At 33.7% G+C, this 23,209-nt stretch overlaps 1 protein-coding gene across 2 annotated transcripts in view; it reads left to right on the forward strand.

The window, feature by feature from the left end:
- The window catches only part of LOC111049662 (uncharacterized protein C34C12.4), a 28,710-nt gene extending 7,826 nt beyond the window's left edge, over positions 1 to 20,884 (forward strand). The window contains exons 1-5 of one of the 2 annotated variants that reach the window (XM_039436071.1): positions 2,406 to 2,476; positions 2,845 to 2,912; positions 5,566 to 5,614; positions 12,361 to 12,506; positions 17,673 to 20,884. In XM_039436071.1, coding sequence (XP_039292005.1) covers positions 2,473 to 2,476; positions 2,845 to 2,912; positions 5,566 to 5,614; positions 12,361 to 12,506; positions 17,673 to 17,714 — 309 coding nt within the window. In that variant the 5' untranslated portion in view covers positions 2,406 to 2,472 and the 3' untranslated portion in view covers positions 17,715 to 20,884. Of the gene's footprint in view, positions 1 to 2,405; positions 2,477 to 2,844; positions 2,913 to 5,565; positions 5,615 to 12,360; positions 12,507 to 17,672 lie in introns of those variants that run through there. The other variant, XM_039436072.1, reaches the window with a different exon arrangement.
- Positions 20,885 to 23,209: the final 2,325 nt, after the last annotated feature.

Genomic DNA, 23,209 nt, shown 5'->3' on the forward strand with positions numbered 1-23,209 from the left:
TCTTAATAAATAATAATATATTTTATATATTTATCTTTCAATCATTCAGTAGTAACTCATGATTGGACAAGTAAAATAAACATCAGTGTCTTGTAACTTCTCTATTAGTCTAAATAAAAGTATGGAAAAAGTACCTTAGCCATAAGATCTTAATATCTTGTATTATAATGAATTTTAATTGGAAATAAATTAATTTAATCTTTTTAAAACAATTGTTTTGCTATATTTTTATTACTTTAAATCATGTAGTAGGAACATTAAATTGAATTGCATTTAATTAATTGAACGAAAGAGTATTCCTATTTTAAGACCTACAGCAATCAAGAGATTGAGAAGCATGTTTTATAAGTATTCACATTTTGTAAATAGTATAAATCCTTATCAAGTTTATCGAATGTATCATCTACCTTCAAGTAAACCGAATAATTAAATTATTAACAAATTTTATTTTATATTGAGCGAATCTGTGGACTAATATGAGAGTAAAGTAAACGAATAGCTTAGCAGTTGACATGATTCAATGTTCACTTGTTAGGAATAAATGAAAGAAAGAATCTGTACATAAATTTATTCTTACATGATAGATTATAAATATTATTAAGGTCTGAATACTAATGATAGATAGAGGGTGACCGGCTTGAGGTCATTATTTTCAATAATTTCATTCATAGTTATTGTGGAATATTGCCCCCTGTGGGTTGGGGAGCTTTGAGTCCAATATCGTACCGTACTCAAGAATGTGTTGAAAACTATAATTCACCCATAGTATCCCTGCTTGTCGTAGGAGACGACTAAAGGCAACTCCAGAAGTGGCCTTGCCTTCAACCCACGGGATCAACTGGGAAAAACTACTGGTTCTTGTAAAGGACACACGTATTGGTTTGCCCAACTAACATACTACTTGGGAACACAGTAAGCTTCGGTTGACGTGTAGGGTTCTTTGGATCCTTGAATCCGTCTCTTCAAAAATAATAATAATATTGTGGAATCTCCTATCACTTCAAATATCGGGGGCACCGAGCTTCGCTCGTTATTTTTACTTTCCTTGCCCTATTACCATAGGTAAGGAAAGTATTAATTTCCGAAAAAATTAAGGTACCCAAATTTCTAAATTTCTATACGTTTCAAGGTCCCCTGAGTCCAGAAACGTGGTTTTTGGGTATGGGTCTGTATGTGTGTGTGTGTGTGTGTGTATGTGCGTCTGTGTACACGATATCTCATCTCCCAATTAACGGAATCACTTGAAATTTGGAACTTAAGGTCCTTCCCCTATAAGGATCCGACACGAACAATTTCGATCAAATGCAATTCAAGATGGCGGCTAAAATGGCGAAATTGTTGTCAAAAACACGGTTTTTCGCGATTTTCTCGAAAACGGCTCCAACGATTTCGATCAAATTTATACCTAAAATAGTCATTGATAAGTTCTATCAACTGCCACAAGTCCCATATCTGTAAAAATTTCAGGAGCTCCGCCTCATCTATGCAAAGTTCAATTTTAGATTCCCAATTATTAGGCTTCAGATACAATTTAATCGAAAAAATTCAAGTGGAAAAGATTGAGCATAAAAATCTCTACAATTGATGTTTTGTAACATTTTCACCTAAAATTAAAAATAATAAGCTCGAAATGGGAAATTATTCCAGAGATAAAAGCACCAAGAGTTGGCACAAGATGGAGTGAAGAAAGAAAAGCTGCATTTTCTCAGAGAATGAAAAGCTGGTGGGCGAACAAGAAAACCGCCAAGTCTAATAAAAATCGATGATCATGATTTTACTCAGCGTCTTCCACTTCAGGAGCTCTTTGACTAATAATAATAATAAGCTCGAAATTCGAGAAAATGTGATTATTCAATTGCAAACTATTGGCAACTGTTGATTCTATTTAATCATTCACTATGAAGAGATAGCACACATCGTGTGTCTCCAGCGTTATTGTCCTGTCACCAGCTGGCGAAGATCTTAGAAGAGTAGACTCTCATGCGCGTGAACACTAGCGCCAGGTGATCAATTTTCATAACGGCAAGGAAAGTAGTGTGAGTGCGCCACACCAGATTTTTATTTATATTTTAGAGAAAACAATATTATTCTCTAAAATGATCGTGTTTATATTTCACAGCCGGCTATATGTCATCTTAAGAATTTCGGGGATGCTATATTTTGATTTTTCACATACACACTCTCTCACTCACTTTTTTACTATCCACAGCTATTCCAGCCAAGGATTAATATTATCCTTTTAATGTTGTTCAGCGAGTTTTCATAAAACTATGTAAACCGCTAGGATGAAACAGTTTTTGATTTGACTGGATACATTTTATTTGTTGATTTAAAAAAAATAGTTTACATTTGTTTTTAGATCATAGAAATATTAAATAAGCAAATTATTCTTGATTAGGTTTTTCTTATCAAAATAATCGTGAAAGAAGTGTGTTCAAAATTCAAATTCGATTAGGACTGAAAGCATAGCTCATGGGTACCGTATGTTTTACAGTCGATAATAAAATTGTAACGTTACCCATTTGTAAACTTACACACGGTTGCACAAAAGTCTATTAAATTTTAATATCAATTAAATGCCATTAGAGCCAATCTGAGAAGCCTTCTTTTCAAAAAACGTCTGATTGGTTCTCTTGGAATTGAATCATGATTAAAATTCAACCAGCTTTTGTGCAACCATAGTCATAAAAATCGTTCCTTATTTGTTGTAATTTACCAAAATATATTTTAACTTGACTTTTAAGTGATGAGAAAATAGGATGCAGTTATATTGTAACTTTCATTCCAGTCGCATTTTCATGTTATATAATATTTTATAAAAATAGATAAATTTATTTTCTCCAGATCACAAAATGGATCCATGTGAATGCATCATGAATCATGAGATGGCGATGAGAAGACTCCTGTCTTTCGTAAGTATTTATCAATTTTTATGAATAATTTTGCCTTCATAAATGGTAGACTCATTCTTTGTAATTGTATATAAGTTAATCTTGGTGAGAAAAGGACAGAAAAGTTATATTAAAAGTAAAGAGTTAGATTTTTTTCTTGTTAGAGCTGGATGTCAGTCAACTTATCTCATAACCAGTACTTAGTGAAGCTGGTATCAAGCGGTTACCGTTCCAACGAAAGCACCGTGATCACAGCGCTTAATCTATTTGATTAGAAAGGGTTCGGATTGCAAGAATAATCATTCTCCAAATTTTGTTATTAACATATAATATTATTGGTTGAGTATCAAAGGTGACTTCCAATTCCACCTAATTGTTTAAATTTGTTTTAAATATGAGTCATGATGTGTTGATTGTATATCCCAAGTACCGTACCGTTTTTTCGTGGTGGAAAACCTTCAAAAAAGCACTTTGCGGTAGCGGAGACACTTGGGTAGTGTGAGATTCTTACCTAACTAAAAAACCAAACCTCATTTGGCACCTATTGCCCTTGTTGAGCATACTTCAATCTGAGGTGTGACTGTGAGGCCTTAGCATTCGAGCTTCTCACATCCTTCATACCGGTATTTTTGTGCTGTCTTCTGTGTCACAAGAAGATCATTCAAGGAATTCGTCATCTAATTCAAGTACCGTACTGGTTACCAACATTGTATTGCAACAAAATAACGTAATTTGAGAGCTTTCTACTGTCAATCCCAAACTCTTTGAAGCTATCAATATGGTGTTAGATATACATAGTGGATATTATACTTGGAATTTTCACAATCACCAATTTATTTGAATAGCATGATACTAGTCATACTAAGTACACCATTAAAAAACTAATGAAATAATGTCTAGTAGCCTACTTGTAGATAATTCAGTAATCTTACTGTAGATACCAAATCACGTTAAACTGTCGGTCCAGGCTGCCTAAAAAGCAGTAGTTAGGTCATGTGTCTTGTCAGAGGCCCTGAAATTGATGTGATTTGAAAACTCTGACACCAGACCTGAGATACCAGCACTTGATATTATTATTATTTATACCAAAACTATTTCTATTGTTACTTCATTTTCAATCTCAATTAAACTCTGCTAATATCAGTTAAAGTTAATGGAGTTTAAAATCGGTGTTGCAAGTTTCTCTTGTAATTTCCATAAATGATTGGTTGAGACAGTCTCAAGTCTATTTTATATGTGTCTATTTAAAGTTTTTGAAAAATTTACGTTTTTTTAAAATAATTTCTCTTGCACCAGATAATCTCTGTTATATATGGTGCAATTTCCACTCAATTGTGATCCAAACAGCAATTTAAAACATTATTATTATAACTCATTGGCTTTATTCTCATTCTGAAGTCATGCAGAAAATTTGTATCAAACATTTTAAATTTCTGCCACGTATATCACAGAACACCTGCATGTCGGATATCCGAGCAGCATTGGTAGAATGGGCGACATTGGTGTCATTCATAAAGAATGCTGACAGTTTGAACTCAATCTCACTAAAGAAATATTTTACGTCATCAAATAGATTATGCTAATTTGAGTTGAAACATTCTTGTAAACATCTTCAAGACATTGAAACCACGTATGAAGAACTCAATTACGAACGTTAGAAAGGTGTAACCTTGATAGCCTATAATAGACACTTAATTCAAGATGATGAAAAATCAAACCACGTATGCAAAACTCAATTTCAAACTTTAGAAAAGTGTAGCCTTGATATAATAAACTTTCAATTCAAGATGATGAAAAATCAATTTTTGATTCGATTGACGATGAAAACCTCACATGGTATTCTTTTACTTTTTCAACAAATGAATCTCCAACACATTTCACAATAATGACTTATATGTTAAAATTAGAAATACTCAAATTTCCTAGTTCTGTAGGGTTACTTCAAGATATTATTAGCCTACACCATGCAATGTAAGGTCCTCATCATAATGACAGTGGAGAAAGATAGGAGAACATCGTTGCCGATTCTCTGCCTTGCCACTGCCTTCCATAAAGGATGGCTGGTGTAATATTAACTGTTGATTCCTGTTTTGAATAATTGATTAAATATTCGTATTATTTAGAAAACATATTTTTAATGATTTAATAATTAATTGAGATTGAATAGTTCTATAATTAAAAACACTTCACTTGAATGGGCTACTTTTTTACAAATTAATAAGAACAATATGAAAACTTGTAGTACCCTTTATTATTTAGAATATTACAACGACTAGTTTCGACCATATCTTAGGTCATTTTCAAGTTGAAATCAAGTGGATTTCCACTTGAAAATGACCCAAGCTAAGGAAATCCACTTGGTTTCAACTTGAAAATGACCTAAGATATGGTCGAAACTAGTCGTTGTAATATTTCAAATAATAAAGGGAACTACAAGTTTTCTTATTGTTCTTATTAATTTCTATAATTAATTATATTTCTACATTTCTAATGAACGATCTTGTAGGTAGAAAAGGGCAGCGCTATCTGCTTTATCGACAAGGATAGCAACACCAATGTTAATCAAATACTGCCATTATAATGTGGACCTCACTATAAACCCAAGTATCAGTAGTTGAAAGTAGTGTCTTAATCTGAATTCATGCACTAATTGACTCCGTTTCTATTTGAACAGTTGCGCCAGTCTCAATCGGAATGTACAGACGTCGAATGCTTCAATGAATGTGAGTTGATTGTCTATTCTAATCTATGTTTATGCTCTTCTGGTTTGAATCAACAACTTGGAAAAATTTCGGAATAGATGTTCGAATTACACTTGAAATTTCTCCAAAAAGTAGCCATGTGATCATAAAATTAATACATGAATTTGTGTGTTTAAAACTCAAAATCACAATGTCAATCAGTAAACATCGTGTAACTCAGCATCAAATTTAAATCTCATTGAAGGGTCTGTAAATCCAAAATCAGAAAAAATTGAAAATTGAACTTGGAATCTCTGAAGAGCTGAACTTGAACCTAGTCGGTTTCAAACATTGACTAAGCTTGAATGCGAGAATTTTCATGATTCATAATCTATGAAATGTATTTCGATTCTATAACTTGACTTGAAGCTATAAAGTTTCACTGCGTCGTAATTGAAACATTTTAATGATTCATGATCTGTAAGAAAGTTATTACTGTCTTCGCTCTGACAAATTTCGTCTACCACCTGTAAATTCTTCACAGAATAGTAGGCTATGACTCATGCATAATTGGGTGAATTACTGACGTTTAATTTAAAGGAACTCATGTAAAATATTATACTTAATAATAATTGAACTCATTTTATAGGTGACATGATGTACTATGAATCCTCTCATGTGATCTCTTGTTATTAAGAAATGAATTTCAAACAGTTTCTTCAATGTTGTTCTCCATCACGAACTGCTCACTATTTAATCACTTTTTGTTATTAAATAGAACGACTAGCAGTCAAATTTCTTCAATAAATGAATTTATTCACTTACTGTGACAACGAGATCTTTCCGCCATTTTCATGGTTTCCATTAGAATTTCTATCAGAAGTTTTTTAGAATTTCATTTACAAACTATGCCAAGTTGAATAAAATTAAAAATAGAACTGGAAATTGGGAGCTTCCATAATTCAAATTACCTGAACGAAAGACTTTTTGAGAATCACATTGGTTGCAGTTCATGCTTTCCTCGATCCTCTTATTTTACTTCTTCTCTTGAAAGTAGGAGAAAGGCTGTATCAAATGAAATTTCTTATTTTAATATACTTTTATAAATCTAATGAAACACAAATCATATGAATGATTCGGAAAGAAACACCAGTCTCAACCCTAAACGGTCCCTTCCCAAATTTTTATAGAAATCACCAAAAAGCATAGATTGACGATTTAAAAATATAAATGACTCGAAAATAATCAAGATGTATGGTGTAAATCTTGTTTTCTCTGATGATCCCTGTCTGATCTATTACTAGTGGATGGGTAATGATTGATAAATGAGGGAGTGATACATTGAATGCCTTTAAAAAATGTGTATCAAACCCATGACCGGTGCAACGGATAGCAGATTGGATTATAAGAGTTTCAGATCATTATACCATACCGGCTCGCCAATTGAATAAAGTCTTCTCATTTTACATTCAACAAAAGATGCGCATTTAGAAATTATTTCACTACACGTTCAAGCAATAGTGTAAGGCTTAACTCACACTTACACGACTCAAATCGAGAAGAGACTGCGACTCTAGTCTCTTCTCGACGCAGCATGTTTTTTCAAATGGTGACACTCAGACCACTCGATTCTAGTCTCCGCGACCTCAAGACTGTGAGACTGAGTCGAGCGTCGACAGCCGACGAGCCTCGATGATTTGTCGAGCGGGTCGAGCCTCGACTTGAGTTGCGTAGTACCGTGCATTTTTAATGAAAGTGAGGTTATGTTTTATGAAAGTGATATTTCATCATTTTAGATATGACAATAATAAGAACTAGATAATACAATATATTAATAATAATTATTATAAAATTGTTACATGCTAAGTAGTGACGAATTAGATCTTATATTTTTAATAAAGTAAGATCAGAAAATGGAGTAGCATGGAACTGAAGTAGTGACAATAAGCAATAAAGTCGTAAGGTCGAGAGACTGGAGTCACAGAATAGGTACAGAATGGAAACTGTCAATAAAACGCCTATCTAACCAATGCTTTTTACATGGCGCAAATACTAGACACGTCACGTGACCTTAGGAAGTTCCAATCCTGGTCTTCTGATTGGCTCGTGGCAGTGAACGAGATCAATTGATCCGGATCATTAAAGTGATCCGAACCTACCATCAATACTATTACAATGCGGCGCTTCCTAACATGATGGCGGATTTTTGCGCCAGGGTACTAGCCGAGTTTCCGTACTGTATGAATACTGTGCTTGAGTATCCTCGACTGGAGTCATACGATTTGAGTCGAGGTAGTGTGAGTTGAGCCTTCCTGAGTTATAGCCGGTAATATTAATTTTATTAATACGGTTTGGATTGCATTTTCATTGAAAAATACACCAATCTCTTATTGTTTTAACTTGTGAAATGTGTTCAGTGATTTAAGCTCGCCTAGTATTATTCGACAAAATCTTTGGTTGAATATTTATAATATATATTTATAATAATATTTTGAAAATTTATTCGATTCCGAAATACATTTATTCGATTCCGAAATACACTTAAGGCAGCTATTAAGCGTTCTAAATACAATTATTATAAGAATAAATTGAGTGAAGCTGGGGGAGACTCTAGGAAATTCTGGAATGTTATTAATGAGGTTTCTGGTCGATCCACGGGCAAGCCGAAATTTCCGCTGCAGGCGTACTGTGAGCGCGGCGGTGAGGCCTCTCCCGCTCAAATTAAACAAATAGGTAATGCCTTCAATGAATACTTTGCCTCGGTTGGCTCGCGGTTGGCCGAGGCACTGCAGCCGACTGGTCCACTCGAGGTGGACGACGCCGACCATGCGACGGACGCTGTCTTTGCTCTTTGTCCCGTCACCCACAACGAGCTTATCGCGGTAGTGGTCAGTATGAGAGGCGGCTCGGCTCCGGGATGGGATGGAATACCGACCAAGTTAATTAAAAACAGCATTAACACACTACAGTTACCTCTGCTACACATAATTAATCTTAGTTTTACAACAGGTAGATTTCCGAATGTTTTTAAAATTGCAAAAGTTGTTCCTATTTTTAAGTCTGGACAAAAAAATGTTACCTCAAACTTCAGGCCAATTTCTATACTTTGCACGGTATCAAAAATAATTGAAAAATGCGTCAAAATACAACTCACAAATTACCTTGAGCGTGAGAAAATAATTTCCAATTCTCAATTTGGCTTCAGACAAGACAGGGGTACCTCCCACGCGCTTTTTGAATTAATAAGATACATAAGTGGAGAAATAGGCAACAAAAAACGGGTGATTGTCACATTCCTCGACCTGGCAAAAGCATTCGATTCTATTGATAGATATAAATTGATAGTGAAACTCCAGCACGCCGGCGTTGAATCCCTGGACTGGTTTATTAGTTACTTGGAAAACAGGTCACAGTTTGTGTCCATCAACGGTACACAGAGTGACCCAAAAGCATCGAGTATGGTGTGGTTCAGGGTAGTACCCTGGGCCCCCTACTATTCTCTATCTATATCAATAACATAACTAGAGTAAATATTGAAGGGAAACTGTCAATAAAACGCCTATCTAACCAATGCTTTTTACATGGCGCAAATACTAGACACGTCACGTGACCTTAGGAAGTTCCAATCCTGGTCTTCTGATTGGCTCGTGGCAGTGAACGAGATCAATTGATCCGGATCATTAAAGTGATCCGAACCTACCATCAATACTATTACAATGCGGCGCTTCCTAACATGATGGCGGATTTTTGCGCCAGGGTACTAGCCGAGTTTCCGTACTGTATGAATACTGTGCTTGAGTATCCTCGACTGGAGTCATACGATTTGAGTCGAGGTAGTGTGAGTTGAGCCTTCCTGAGTTATAGCCGGTAATATTAATTTTATTAATACGGTTTGGATTGCATTTTCATTGAAAAATACAGCAATCTCTTATTGTTTTAACTTGTGAAATGTGTTCAGTGATTTAAGCTCGCCTAGTATTATTCGACAAAATCTTTGGTTGAATATTTATAATATATATTTATAATAATATTTTGAAAATTTATTCGATTCCGAAATACATTTATTCGATTCCGAAATACACTTAAGGCAGCTATTAAGCGTTCTAAATACAATTATTATAAGAATAAATTGAGTGAAGCTGGGGGAGACTCTAGGAAATTCTGGAATGTTATTAATGAGGTTTCTGGTCGATCCACGGGCAAGCCGAAATTTCCGCTGCAGGCGTACTGTGAGCGCGGCGGTGAGGCCTCTCCCGCTCAAATTAAACAAATAGGTAATGCCTTCAATGAATACTTTGCCTCGGTTGGCTCGCGGTTGGCCGAGGCACTGCAGCCGACTGGTCCACTCGAGGTGGACGACGCCGACCATGCGACGGACGCTGTCTTTGCTCTTTGTCCCGTCACCCACAACGAGCTTATCGCGGTAGTGGTCAGTATGAGAGGCGGCTCGGCTCCGGGATGGGATGGAATACCGACCAAGTTAATTAAAAACAGCATTAACACACTACAGTTACCTCTGCTACACATAATTAATCTTAGTTTTACAACAGGTAGATTTCCGAATGTTTTTAAAATTGCAAAAGTTGTTCCTATTTTTAAGTCTGGACAAAAAAATGTTACCTCAAACTTCAGGCCAATTTCTATACTTTGCACGGTATCAAAAATAATTGAAAAATGCGTCAAAATACAACTCACAAATTACCTTGAGCGTGAGAAAATAATTTCCAATTCTCAATTTGGCTTCAGACAAGACAGGGGTACCTCCCACGCGCTTTTTGAATTAATAAGATACATAAGTGGAGAAATAGGCAACAAAAAACGGGTGATTGTCACATTCCTCGACCTGGCAAAAGCATTCGATTCTATTGATAGATATAAATTGATAGTGAAACTCCAGCACGCCGGCGTTGAATCCCTGGACTGGTTTATTAGTTACTTGGAAAACAGGTCACAGTTTGTGTCCATCAACGGTACACAGAGTGACCCAAAAAGCATCGAGTATGGTGTGGTTCAGGGTAGTACCCTGGGCCCCCTACTATTCTCTATCTATATCAATAACATAACTAGAGTAAATATTGAAGGGAAACTATTGTTATTCGCCGATGACACTGTTTTAGTGTCGTCTGGAAGTTCTTGGGACGAAGTCTATGAACAGGCCTCCTCAGACCTACTAAAAGTTAAAAGGTGGTTTGACCAGAACACCCTATCATTGAATGTCGGAAAAACCAAGTCTCTGCCTATATACTTTAGACAGGATGGCGATCCTGGGCTGAGAAGGCTTGCAATACACTCCTGTGGTGATCTGCGGTCGGCCGCCTGCGGCTGTGACGAGGTTGAGCGTGTGGAGCGGTATTGCTACTTGGGAATAACAATTGATCACAAAATGAGTTGGTCCCCACACATTGTCAATGTTAAACGGAAATTGAGGAAATTATTGTATGCCTTCTCACAGCTGGCATGGTTGCTGGCTGCGGATCAGTGCAGGAGTGTGTATTTTGCGTATGTTCAGTCGCTGCTTCAATATGGTGTAGTGGCGTGGGGCGGTGCCTCGGCCGCTGTGCTTGAGCCTCTGGCTGTCACGCAAAGAGCGCTTATAAAAATTATTCTAAAGAAACCAGTCAGATACTCGTCAGACCAGCTCTTTTCCGATTTCCAGGTACTGGATATCCGCCAGCTTTACTTGAAATCCATCCTCACATTTATAAAAACAAATAAAACCAATATCTTTACAAACTTACAACATGATTATCAAACCAGACACCGAATAAATTACGGATATAACTTTCCCAGATCAACCTTAACGTCACTGAACAGTAATCCCTTTCTACTTGCCCATTTGATTTATCGAAACCTCCCACAAACAATTATAGATGCAGAAGAACTTGGTGCTGCCGCCTACAAAAAGAGAGTAGGTTTTTGGCTCCGCTCAATCGGCCGGGTGGCCGCCGCGGCGCTGCTGGAGTCGCCATATAGGTGACACGAAGCAGTTGGCACATGCTCAACCACAAACCTCACTAGTTTGTGATTTTGTATTCCAAGCCCTTCATGCCTCTCTTATTTATTTTAATTATTTATATTCTGCTTTTATATTGTACTTTCTATTTAAGGTTGTTAAATCGTCAGTTCAGATAGCTCACAAGAAGATGAAGTATTCTGAGTCGGGTACTTGTGCTGTGTGAATCATCATACATACAGCTTGTATTTTGTACATTACAGGATTTAACATATTTTTTTTCTTATTTATAGGTTAAGCCAGAATCAATATAAATTATTGACTGTTTTTTTTTTGCACTTGTATTGCCTGTATAGATTGTGTACTCTTTCCCCGCGCACGGATCAACAGTCCATGCGGGGAAATAATTATTCCATAATTATTATTCTGTTCTATATTGTACATTGTTTTTGTATTGGAATAAAGAAATTGAATTGAATTGAATTGAATTGAATATTGTTTGAGTTTTTGTTATACAAATTACTTTTTTATAATTTCTTGCATTTTGGGCTATATTTCCATTTTTTATCTCTTATAACTCTTGGAGATTTTTATTGAATGAAAAAGACTAAGAAATTGTCAAAAAACCACAGATGTGGTTCTGTGGATCTGTGGTTTTTTGACAATTTCTTAGTCTTTTTCATTCAATATGAATAATTACCACAATATCAACTTCTCAACTACACAAAAAATTGGAGATTTTTGTTGCATCTTTGTTGCGTTTTGTTGCATCTTTGTTGCGTTTTGTTACATCTTTGTTGCGTTTTGTTACATCTTTGTTGCATTTTTGTTGCAGCGTCTATGTCAGCGAACCCAATGGCGGACAGCAGTAACATGATGATATTCGCCATGATTTGGTTTGTGTTGGCAATGCTGCTCTACTTCTTCAGGCCCAATTCGATGCGAAATTACGAGAAGCCCAAACCAACCAACAATGGACCTGTAAGTCCAACTCTATCCAACACAATTTTCCATCTTTTGTATAAAAATATTATGTTGGTAAAAATATGTGCTGGTGGGTTTATCTTAGAATTTCCCGAACATGAATTAAGCTTTGTCGATGCTACTAGAATGCTTAGTGCCGGTTGCACAACAGCCGGTTAAATTTTAACCGTGATTAATTCCACGAGAACCAATCAGAGAAGCCGTCTTTTAAAAATTCGACTGAGTCATTGTCAATATTGTAGAACCGTTCCATAATTGAATAAAAACACACATATGTTGTCAAATTCTACACAGTTTTATTCGGTACACGACCATGGTTTCGTGACCACACCGGTCACATTTTCAAGTTGACAGTTTTACCAAATAAAACTGTAGAATTTGACAACATGAGTGTGTTTTTATTCAATTAAGCCGTCTTTTCAAAAACGCCTTCTCTGATTGGTTCTCGTGGAATTAATCACGGTTAAAATTTAACCGGCTGCTGTGCAACCGGGCCTTAGTAGATTTATTTCAGATTTGATAATATCAATTAAATTTTGAAAAATGCTATCAGAATGATGAGCGTAGTTTGATTAAGGTCCGGTTTGTAGGACACTTATTTTATCTAATGGACCATTAAGTCTATAAATTAAATGGTTCATTAGATTTAATAAGTCTACTAAAAACTGAGCCTCAGTATTTTCATTGCTTTTAAGAACTGAGGTTTGCAAATGCTATTAAAATTTTGAGCTTAGTAGATGTAGTTTTAGATTCATCTTTTCAATAATCACTCCACTGTTTTCAATCCAGTATTAACGTCGAGCGCTTAGCTCTAGGGACAAATAATAATAATAATAATAATAATAATAATATTTTATTCTCAACAAAAGTATAACAAAAACAATGTAATACAGTTGAAAAACGTCACAGATAAATAACATAATAACATAAAATATCAATCTTAAAATAAAACTAATAACATTTAACAATTCATTAAATTTGCAAAAATTTAGATAATAATTTTTTTTCACTCTAACAAGAATTCGTCAACCTCATACAAACTAATTCCGCTAGATCGCTTCAGCTGTACTATTCACTTGCTGCCCGAGCATAGCAGGCGTAAAACCGTGCTTTAAAGGTACAAATACCAGCGGCTATTATTGTGTCTATAAAAGAAGTTTAAGCATCAACTTTATTCATCAAGAACAACGCTACAAGTTGCTATGAATTTGAAGTCTATAGAACGAACATTGAATGTGAAAAAGGAGTTTAAAATGCATAAAAATTTAATTTTTTCAAGTTCAAGAGGAGACTTGCATATTTTTCTCAAACTTTTCTGACCAGTAGTTTTTGTAGGGTATGTGTACCATCTGCCTCAAAAAAGTGACTTTTGAAGCCCTATTGTTAGCTAACAGAAGCTGATAAAAATATTTCAATTGCATAGATTATGTCCTAAGAACCTGTCCAATAGATTAGAAAAAGAAAAGAAAATTTTGAAAAAAAAATTATTGAATGCACAACCGTAAGAAACTGTTTGATTTCAAAACTTGTATTTCAATGTTAATCCGATTCTTGATCTAGTACATTAAGACGATATCTTTTATAAATAGAAATAAGGCCTTCACATAAAGAGCCACTAGCATTTTTTCTGTAGTTAGGTCCACGTTATAATAGCAGTCTTTGATCAGCAATCGTCTTTTAACAATGTATAATTAATAATTAACAAAATATTTCATCTTAATTATGAAATTATTGAAAAATATAATTTCTTTTTGTGTAGTTGAGAAGGTGATATTGTGGTAATTATTCATATTGAATAAAAATACTAAGAAACTGTCAAAAACCACAGATTTATTGATACTTAGAAAGACCAGTTTCGGTTGTTACACCATTGTCAATCTCTGATGAACCGTTTAATCAGTTTATCAGAGATTGACAATGGTGTAACAACCGATACCGGTCTTTCTAAGTATCAATAAATCTGTGGATTTTGACAATTTCTTAGTATTTTTATTTAATATAATTTCTTGCTTAATAAAATATAATTGATTATTTTAAACGAGAATAAACCGTTAATATTACATCAATAAACCTGTATCAGCTACCGTATATAGAAGGCATTGACAAGACAGCGGATCGGCAACGATCTTCTTCTAACTTTCTCCACTGCCATTATAACGTGGACCTCTTTATAGGCTACCGCATGTACTTTGGTCTTGTATGCCTATAATCTTTACAATATTTTCATCAAGGTATTTCAATTTATAATGGGATTCAAGTTTGTAAATTGGCCAAGTGAACTTATGAAATAACTTGATAGGCCTAAACGATACTATGATATGAATATATAATATATTTTATGATAAAACTATAATCGATATATTTGGATAAAGTCGGTTGTACTTCCCTTTAGTAACAATATTTAGCATTGCACTAATGAGAGGTTTATGTTTGACTCAAAAATTGTTTATTGAATTTCTGGCTTGTAGAGCTTCAAGAAAATTTAAATTATTTCAACCGTAGAGGGTGAAGCTGACGATACCTGAATCACAATAAATTTCTCATGTAGAACACTTGATACATGATGGTCACTTAGGTTTGTGCTCAGGTTATAGAAGGGTAAATGATTGGAGAGATGAATGAACCCACAGTTTTTGGTGGATTCTGAACCAACGGTAGTTGTAATATATATTAATATGAATCTCAATAGGTCTGGTTTGTAATGAATTACTATTATGAATGAACAAATGAAGAAACTGTTATTGTCTTTTCAAAATCATTTCTCATTTGTTTTATTCATTTTGGAGTAATACAACAACTACAACCTCAATCCTAATTCATTTAAATTACTATTAGTTTATTTAAATTGAAGATTTTATTGTATGGAAGAAATATAGTGGTATTTCTCCATAATTGAAAGAATAAGAAGTTGATGTTGTCGGGGAAGAAACAGTTTTGGGCTGTTCCTGTTGGTTCTTCCTCAATCATTTTAAAGAATTGTGTTCTGTTTATCAATGAATACTACCATAGAGAAACAATAGCATAAGTAGATATCCCATGGTATAGGCCGTTTATGTCGCAAATTTTACTGTTATCTCAAGCCGATTACTGTCGATTATTGTCGATGTTTACTGTTTTGACCGGGTAAGAGTGTATGAACGGCAGAATATGAGAGACTACCAGCGTCATAAAGCTTCACAGGAAAGAACTACGTGGACTATCAGCTTGAGATAACAGAAAAAGTTGCGACATAAACGCCCTATACCATGGGATATCTACTTATGCTATTGTTTATCCATGATACTACCTGCTATATCCGTTGAGAAATAATTTAAATTACAGAATTTTAATTTGGTTGTATGTGAAGAGATGTGGTATTACTACATGATTGAAATAATAAGATATTGATGTCGTCATTACTACTATATTGGTTTAAAAGTAATTTAGATTACAAAACCAGGTTCCATGGCAACACCTGCCAATCACCATCAGTTCAGCTGAAGATATAGCAGGTGTTGTCGTGAACCTGCTTTTGTAATTAAAATTATTTTTAAACAAATATAGTGGAATATACAGCATCTATTTAGTGTTCTTTCAACAATAAAATTGATTTCAAATTGAGAAACTAATCAGAATAATACTCATGTCACCACCAATACATAGCTAACAAGGAAAATCTGCAAGTCTCAATAAAATGATTTTTGGCTTCAAGGTCTGTGATGGGTCCAAGCACTACCTCCGTAAACGGAGGTAGTGGTCCAAGTCTATTTTTAACCTTGGACAGGGCAACAGTTTGTTGGAAAGGGTTAGCTATTGTTCCTAGGTCTATGAATGCCCATTGTTGGTGGCTAATATGAAAGTTGGACCCAAAGATAATTTTTCATCTAAAGAGAGCACGATTTGTAGTAATGTGGAGTACTAGGCTTCACACGCATATTCGCAAGTAAACCTATGGATTTAGGACTATGATAATAATTGCTTCCAGTGTTATCACAAAGCCCCCTAATCTATCTTCACTCACTGATTCAAAGTTTGAATCTTGTAATAGATTTATCCACATCTATAATCTCTTCCAATTCAAATTATTAGTAAATGAAGATTACTTTTTATAGAGTGAACGTAGGACTTGATATGCTAAATAGCTTGAAATACCTGAATTTCTTCCATCCATCCTTCGTCTTGCAGTAAGTGTAGATAGTCTTGAATACCGCTCTGATAAAGTAAAAGCATTGATAAATCATACTCTCTAGAGGTCTATCTGTCTATGGTAAAAGAAAACGATTACGTGTGTATCTATGGTAAAAGTGAAAGATTATCTGTGTGCCGTAGACAGATAGATCTCTAGAGAGTATGATTTCTTAATGCTTATAATTTTTTCTCGTCAAATGAACTATACTAGGTACTAAAACTCAAGGTTTGAATCGAAATAAGAAATTTGTGGTTTAATGAAAGTTTGAAGTGTAATTTTATAGCAGTTTCATAACGGCCATCCTTTTAGTTGAATAATACGACCGTTACGGACGTCTCATGGGTCCACAAAATATCTACTCCGAAAGATGCTCTCTATAGTCAACAGCAACAGGGAAGGCTCAAAATCAAGAAATGATGGTCATACTCTTCAACTATTAGAACAATAGAAAAAGGATGAAGGAAGAAATATTGCCACCTTTATAAACAATAGGGTAACCCTTTCCGATCCCATCGACCTGTTGCATTTTCTACCTTCAGGTAGAAAACACAGGTGGACCCACCAGAGACCTCAAAGCCTGATTTTTTTTAATTATAGAAAATGTAATGATAAAATAATTCATTGATGATAATAAATTTAAGATTATTTTCCCTGCACGCTTCTTAAGCTTTTGCAAAAAATACGAGTCTGTTATGCCATAGCACCTTACAAATAATAATATTTCTGCATGTATTATCACTCCAACGTTTCATTTGACGGTTATAAGAATGAAACTATTTTCGCAGGATGACAATAGGCATTCGCCTGGTAGTCTTATTTAATGATAATAATGAAAAATTGAGATTATTCACCCTGCACGCTTCTTATGCTTCTGCACAAAATACGAGTCTGTTATGTCATAGCACCTGCTTCACAAGCAATCATATTTCTGCATGTACTATTAATTGAAATGTGAGTTTCATTTGACGGTTATAAGAATGAAACTATTTTCCCAGGATAACAATGGGCCATCCCCTGGCACGGCCGAAATGCATTGATTGTGATGGAAAAGATCTCGCTTCGGAAATGGTTCATCCCGATGGATCATTCACCACAAAATGAATTTACCAGCATATCTTGATTGGCTCATGATCTGAATTGTTCAGGCTATTCAATAGTTGGCCAATCTTCAGTATTTGATGTGAAAAGACCCCTTTATTATAGTATGTAGATAAATGTTGGCACAATCTTTGTCGGAGATATGTTTACTGGTTTCAAAGATTTTTTCTCCGTTGGTTTATCGATGTCAAACCTTACCTCTGAGGTTAACAGGTTGAGCCTGGAGGTATGAAACACACCATCTTATTATATCTAATTGTTGTGTAGAGATATTAAGTCGATTCAAAACAATCGGTTGTTAATAAATCCTCTTCTCACACTACACTAACTCCGTTCATGATTTTTCAGTATTAATTCATCAATGTTCAATATATTCTAGATGGGTGTCCAAGAGATTGATGTTAGTTGTATAATGTGACCATAGATGGTCATTTTTCTAGGTTTAAGTTTTCATTCTCATTCAAAACGTTTCTACCAGATTCAATATATATGTACCCTCTCACATTAAATCACAAAACAAATAGTTTTTGTATTATGTTTGTTGATAACTTGGAAATACTTATCAAATGAACATTGTTATTTTAATCTTTGATCCTTCAAAACATCACATTCGAAAGTATTCAACTGATCAATATTGTTACAATTACATTCGATTTTGAAATGCTCGTTGTTTTTAATTTCCAAGTTCAGATTTGTGGAACAATGTTAATTCATCCATTATTACATTATATTTGGTATTGTAACATCGCATAAAGTAACTTTTTCTCTATGTAAATGAAGAGAATATTCTTGTAGGAGAAATCTTTCAAAATATTAACTGAGTCTTCAGGATTCCCTCTTTCTTACAAATTCCTCATTTTCCATTGCATTATTCTGAAATTTTCAGACTTTTTTTCTCTTATTAGAATTGATACTCATTCTGAAAAGTTGACAGCTCAACCAAAGTAAAGAAATATATTTACCTACTCTTAGGTGTATCTTGATATCTTGAACATTCGCAATAAAGGCTATACGTAATTCTGTATTCGAATGATTTGTAAGATTGTTTGATGAGTGAGCTATAATTCTATTTTTTTTCAAGCTATGAACCTTTGTCAGATTGAATCTTTGGATTATTTTTGAAATCGTAGTGTGTTGGGGTTGTTCTCATAATTCGTCCAATAATTTCTCATAACTGAGTTGATTTATTATTATATTATTTGTTATTTCTACTACATTTCCATTGTAGTACATTCTGTAGGCGGTCCATGATATTATAAACTTTTATTATATTATTTTGTTATTTCTACTACATTTCCATTGCAGTATATTATGTAGGCTGTCCATAATATTATTAACTTTTATTTGTCGTTGTAATTCGATCCAATTATTCACACTTCTTGAATTTTTTTTATTTTTATTCAATTTTTTCCAATTCCAAGGGTAAATCTTAATCCATAAAGCTTCATGGTTCAAAACAATAAATATTAATATAATTCAGACAATCCAGTCTATGAGTTTCGCTTGAAAATAAATTGATAAACGTGTGTTTCAAGATCATAACACATATAACTAAGTACCTTTTTTGCAGTACGGGTTCATTTCTAATAAATTGGAAAGCTTTTTTTACTCCTAAATAATTTTGCCACCACTATAAAAAAGACATTATTTTTAATTTTAATTAATTATAATAATTATTACTCGCAAAGTGGGACCTCTATTCATTCACATTAAAATATTACTTATCAATATTATTTTGCTTTTATTTAATTAAGAATTATCCTGGCATTTAGGGTCTTTCAATTACTGCGCACCTCTATCACCAAATATGATGCCAGTAATGTTTGTGCAATGATTTAATAAATATTAATTATATTTTTATTCTATTAGTTATTGAGTTTGTTGCTATTATAGTCTTCCATGGGACGTATTTCAAGTCTTATACCAATTAATTGCTATGAAAATAGCTAATTATCCTAGTGATAAGTCTCGAGTGGATTGATTGTGTTTCTATTACTGGTTTCTAAAAATTAATTGTCATTTGGAGTGATTGAACTTATCAATGATAGGTTTTAGCGGAAAAAATATTAATTTGCCTTGTGAAACTTCTACAGTATATTTTGATTAATATTTTCAAAAATATTCATTGCTATCCTAATTATTTAGGAGATATATTACAATAGTGTAGAATTCGTTTTGTATTCTATTTGTGAAGGATTGATTTTTAAAATTCTCATTTGGAGATATTGATGAGAAATTCTACATGAAAATACTACAGTAATTCCAATGGCTTTCTTTTAAAAACGTTTACAACTTCTTTTGTTCATCTTGATTGTTAAAAATTAACGCATACTTAGTTTTTGCTCCTAGCAAATAATGAGTTGACAATACTTTCAAACTGACAATTAATGAGATGAAAATTTCTGATAAAAGTAATCACAGTGAGATGAAATTTCTCTGGTAAAAGTAATGACTTTGCAGTAGCAACATTACTTCTTTCATAGAATGATCAACATATGTATCTCATATAAATAAATAAATTAAATATATCAGCTTCAAATTAATGTTGAATTTGATAAATTATGGATAATATGTCATTAAATTTTTGTTAGAATATACACTATTGGCTACCAACATACATTTGGGTGTTTTGTTATGGAATTAATAATACATTATCAAATGAAATTCAGCTCAGTCTAGGTTGTACCATTTCAAGAAATCGAAAATGATCATAACCCAGCTATTTATTTTTCCAATTGAGATTATACTACATTTGTTTAGAATATCAATCAATCCCACTCCTCTATCTAGACTCATTGTCATGTATACTACACTCCAAATCACATACATATATTATTATCATGCACTTATTATTTTATTTTTGAATCATTCCATGTTCTATTGTTATCATATATTATCAATTATTGTTTATCAAGTCTTAAGCTGTGATGTAGTTTTGTGTACCTCTCGAACTGTACATATATTTCATATAATACAGTTGATGATTTATGTATAGTAACAGCGTGTATTATATTTTGATTGTGAATGTGCTCTAGATACTATGTCTTAGCATATCTATGGTTGATGTATGTACTTTGAATGGAATTAATAAAATATTCTTGTTTTGGGATTAGTAGTTATTTCTGGTGTCTGGTACCTTATTTATAAATGTCTTACTTACAAATTTAATTTTGTATTTATTTACAATGCAAATGACACTAATGCAATAACAATTAGAGATTCATTTAGATTTTCTATCTATAACAAATCAAATCACTTTTCATTCATCAAAATTCACTTTACAATAAATTTTTTTCTTATTAATATTACAAGAATACCCCACAAAGACTACACGTCTGAACAACAAACAATAATTGAAATTTACAAGCTACAATAAACTATAATAGGTTTTATAGATCCATGCATTTACATTTTAATTAAACTTGTCAGTAAATAATGATGCATGTTTGAAGTTTGGAAGAGGTATTTCCATTTTAGAGTTTAGAAGAAATAAATGGTTCAATATTTTGATAAAAACCTGAGTCAATCGCATTGCTTATGTAGTTCTAGTAAGCAACTCTCTTTTAGTAGTGAAGATGATCAATATTATGGTAAGTACCCTTTTAAAAAAAAATACTTGAAAATATCTGAAAATACTTGAAAATATACATTTTTCAACAAGATTGAAATTATTTTCCTATAAGAAAGTGTTGACCTGACATTTATTGTTTGTACCGTTCATAAATTTATACTTGACTTTTCAATTAATGGTTGTGGCGACTTTAATTATTATACTGTTATTACCCTATTCAACTTGGAATAATCTCTTGAAGAGGATCTAAATGATTATTTTTGTCTTTGCTTAATCTAAAAATAAACAAGCTCTAGTATGAAAGATAAGAAAATGGGACTGAGTCGAATGTTTGGCTTGACCATGGCACAGTCAGAATAGAAATAGGACAATGATAGAAATATAAAGTCGGCCGATGGTTTAATGGTCTATTAGCCAAATAGAGATCCAACTGATTAGTTTCTTTAGTACGGTATGCCATTTGCAAATTCCAGATCGCAATACGGAAATAAATCAGACTGTTCCTTGAAGTTTACCAATATTCTATAGCCAATTTCCAGGCATTCATTCCCTTCTAATAGTTTAAATTTATTCAAATGTTCATTAATAATTTATGTTTTTGGATCTTTGCCAATCTCAGCGATAACCTATTCCTAGAGCAGACTAAAAGTATAATAGGTGCTTCTCATGTTGAAAACTAGCTTTAAATCCATATCTATGCTGATCTATTCTGGTAGGTCCTTGTTTGATTGATAAATAATGAAACTATAAATTTAAGCACTTCTGGTTTGATTGATCAATAATGGAAATTTGAATTAGAAACACTTTCGAAGTGGAAACAGTTAGCCTACTTTTAGCAGCGACAACGTCTCGATCTGTTGTTGGTCATCTTAGGAATATATATACAACACAGATCAATCATTAATTTCCCTTGGTATTAAATTAAAATAATGCCTCTATAGAAAGATAAGTAGAAGGATGCAGTAGTCCTATAGTTGATACAATTGAAAAATATTTGAGAGTATCTCTAGAAGAAACTGTACATCTAAAATGAGTGAAACTTTGACTTTGAATGGATAACTTTTACTTTCCTTGCCCTATTACCATAGGTAAGAAAAGTATTGCTTTCCGAAAAAAAATTAAGGTACCCCAATTTCTAAATTTCTATACGTTTCAAGGTCCCCTGAGTCCAAAAAGTGGTTTTTGGGTATTGGTCTGTATGTGTGTGTGTGTGTATGAGTGTATGTGCGTCTGTGTACACGATATCTCATCTCCCAATTAACGGAATGACTTGAAATTTGGAACGTAAGGTCCTTACAATATAAGGATCAGACACGAACAATTTCGATCAAATGCGATATAAGATGGCGGCTAAAATGGCGAAAATGTTGTCAAAAACAGGGTTTTTCGCGATTTTCTCGAAAACGGCTCCAACGATTTTGATTAAAGTTATACCTGAAATAGTCATCGATAAGCTCTATCAACTGCCACAAGTCCCATATCTGTAAAAATTTCAGGAGCTCCGCCCCATCTATGCAAAGTTTGATTTTAGATTCTCAATTATCAGGCTTCAGATACAATTTAAACAAAAAAAAATCGAGTGGAATAGATTGAGCATGAGAATCTCTACAATTAATGTTCAGTAACATTTTCACCTAAAATTAAAAATAAGCTCGAAATTCGAGTAAATGTGATTATCCAATTGCAAACTGTTGGCAACTGTTGATTCTATTAAATGATTCACTATGAAGAGATAGCAGACCTCGTGTGTCTCCAGCGTTATTGCCCTGTCACCAGCTGGCTCAAATCTTTGAATAGTAGACTTGAGATGCGCGGGAACACTAGCGTCAAGTGATCAATTTTCATAACGGCAAGGAAAGTTGT

The sequence above is a fragment of the Nilaparvata lugens genome, chromosome 10 (genome assembly GCF_014356525.2).
Source record: "Nilaparvata lugens isolate BPH chromosome 10, ASM1435652v1, whole genome shotgun sequence".
Lineage (NCBI taxonomy): Eukaryota > Metazoa > Arthropoda > Insecta > Hemiptera > Delphacidae > Nilaparvata > Nilaparvata lugens.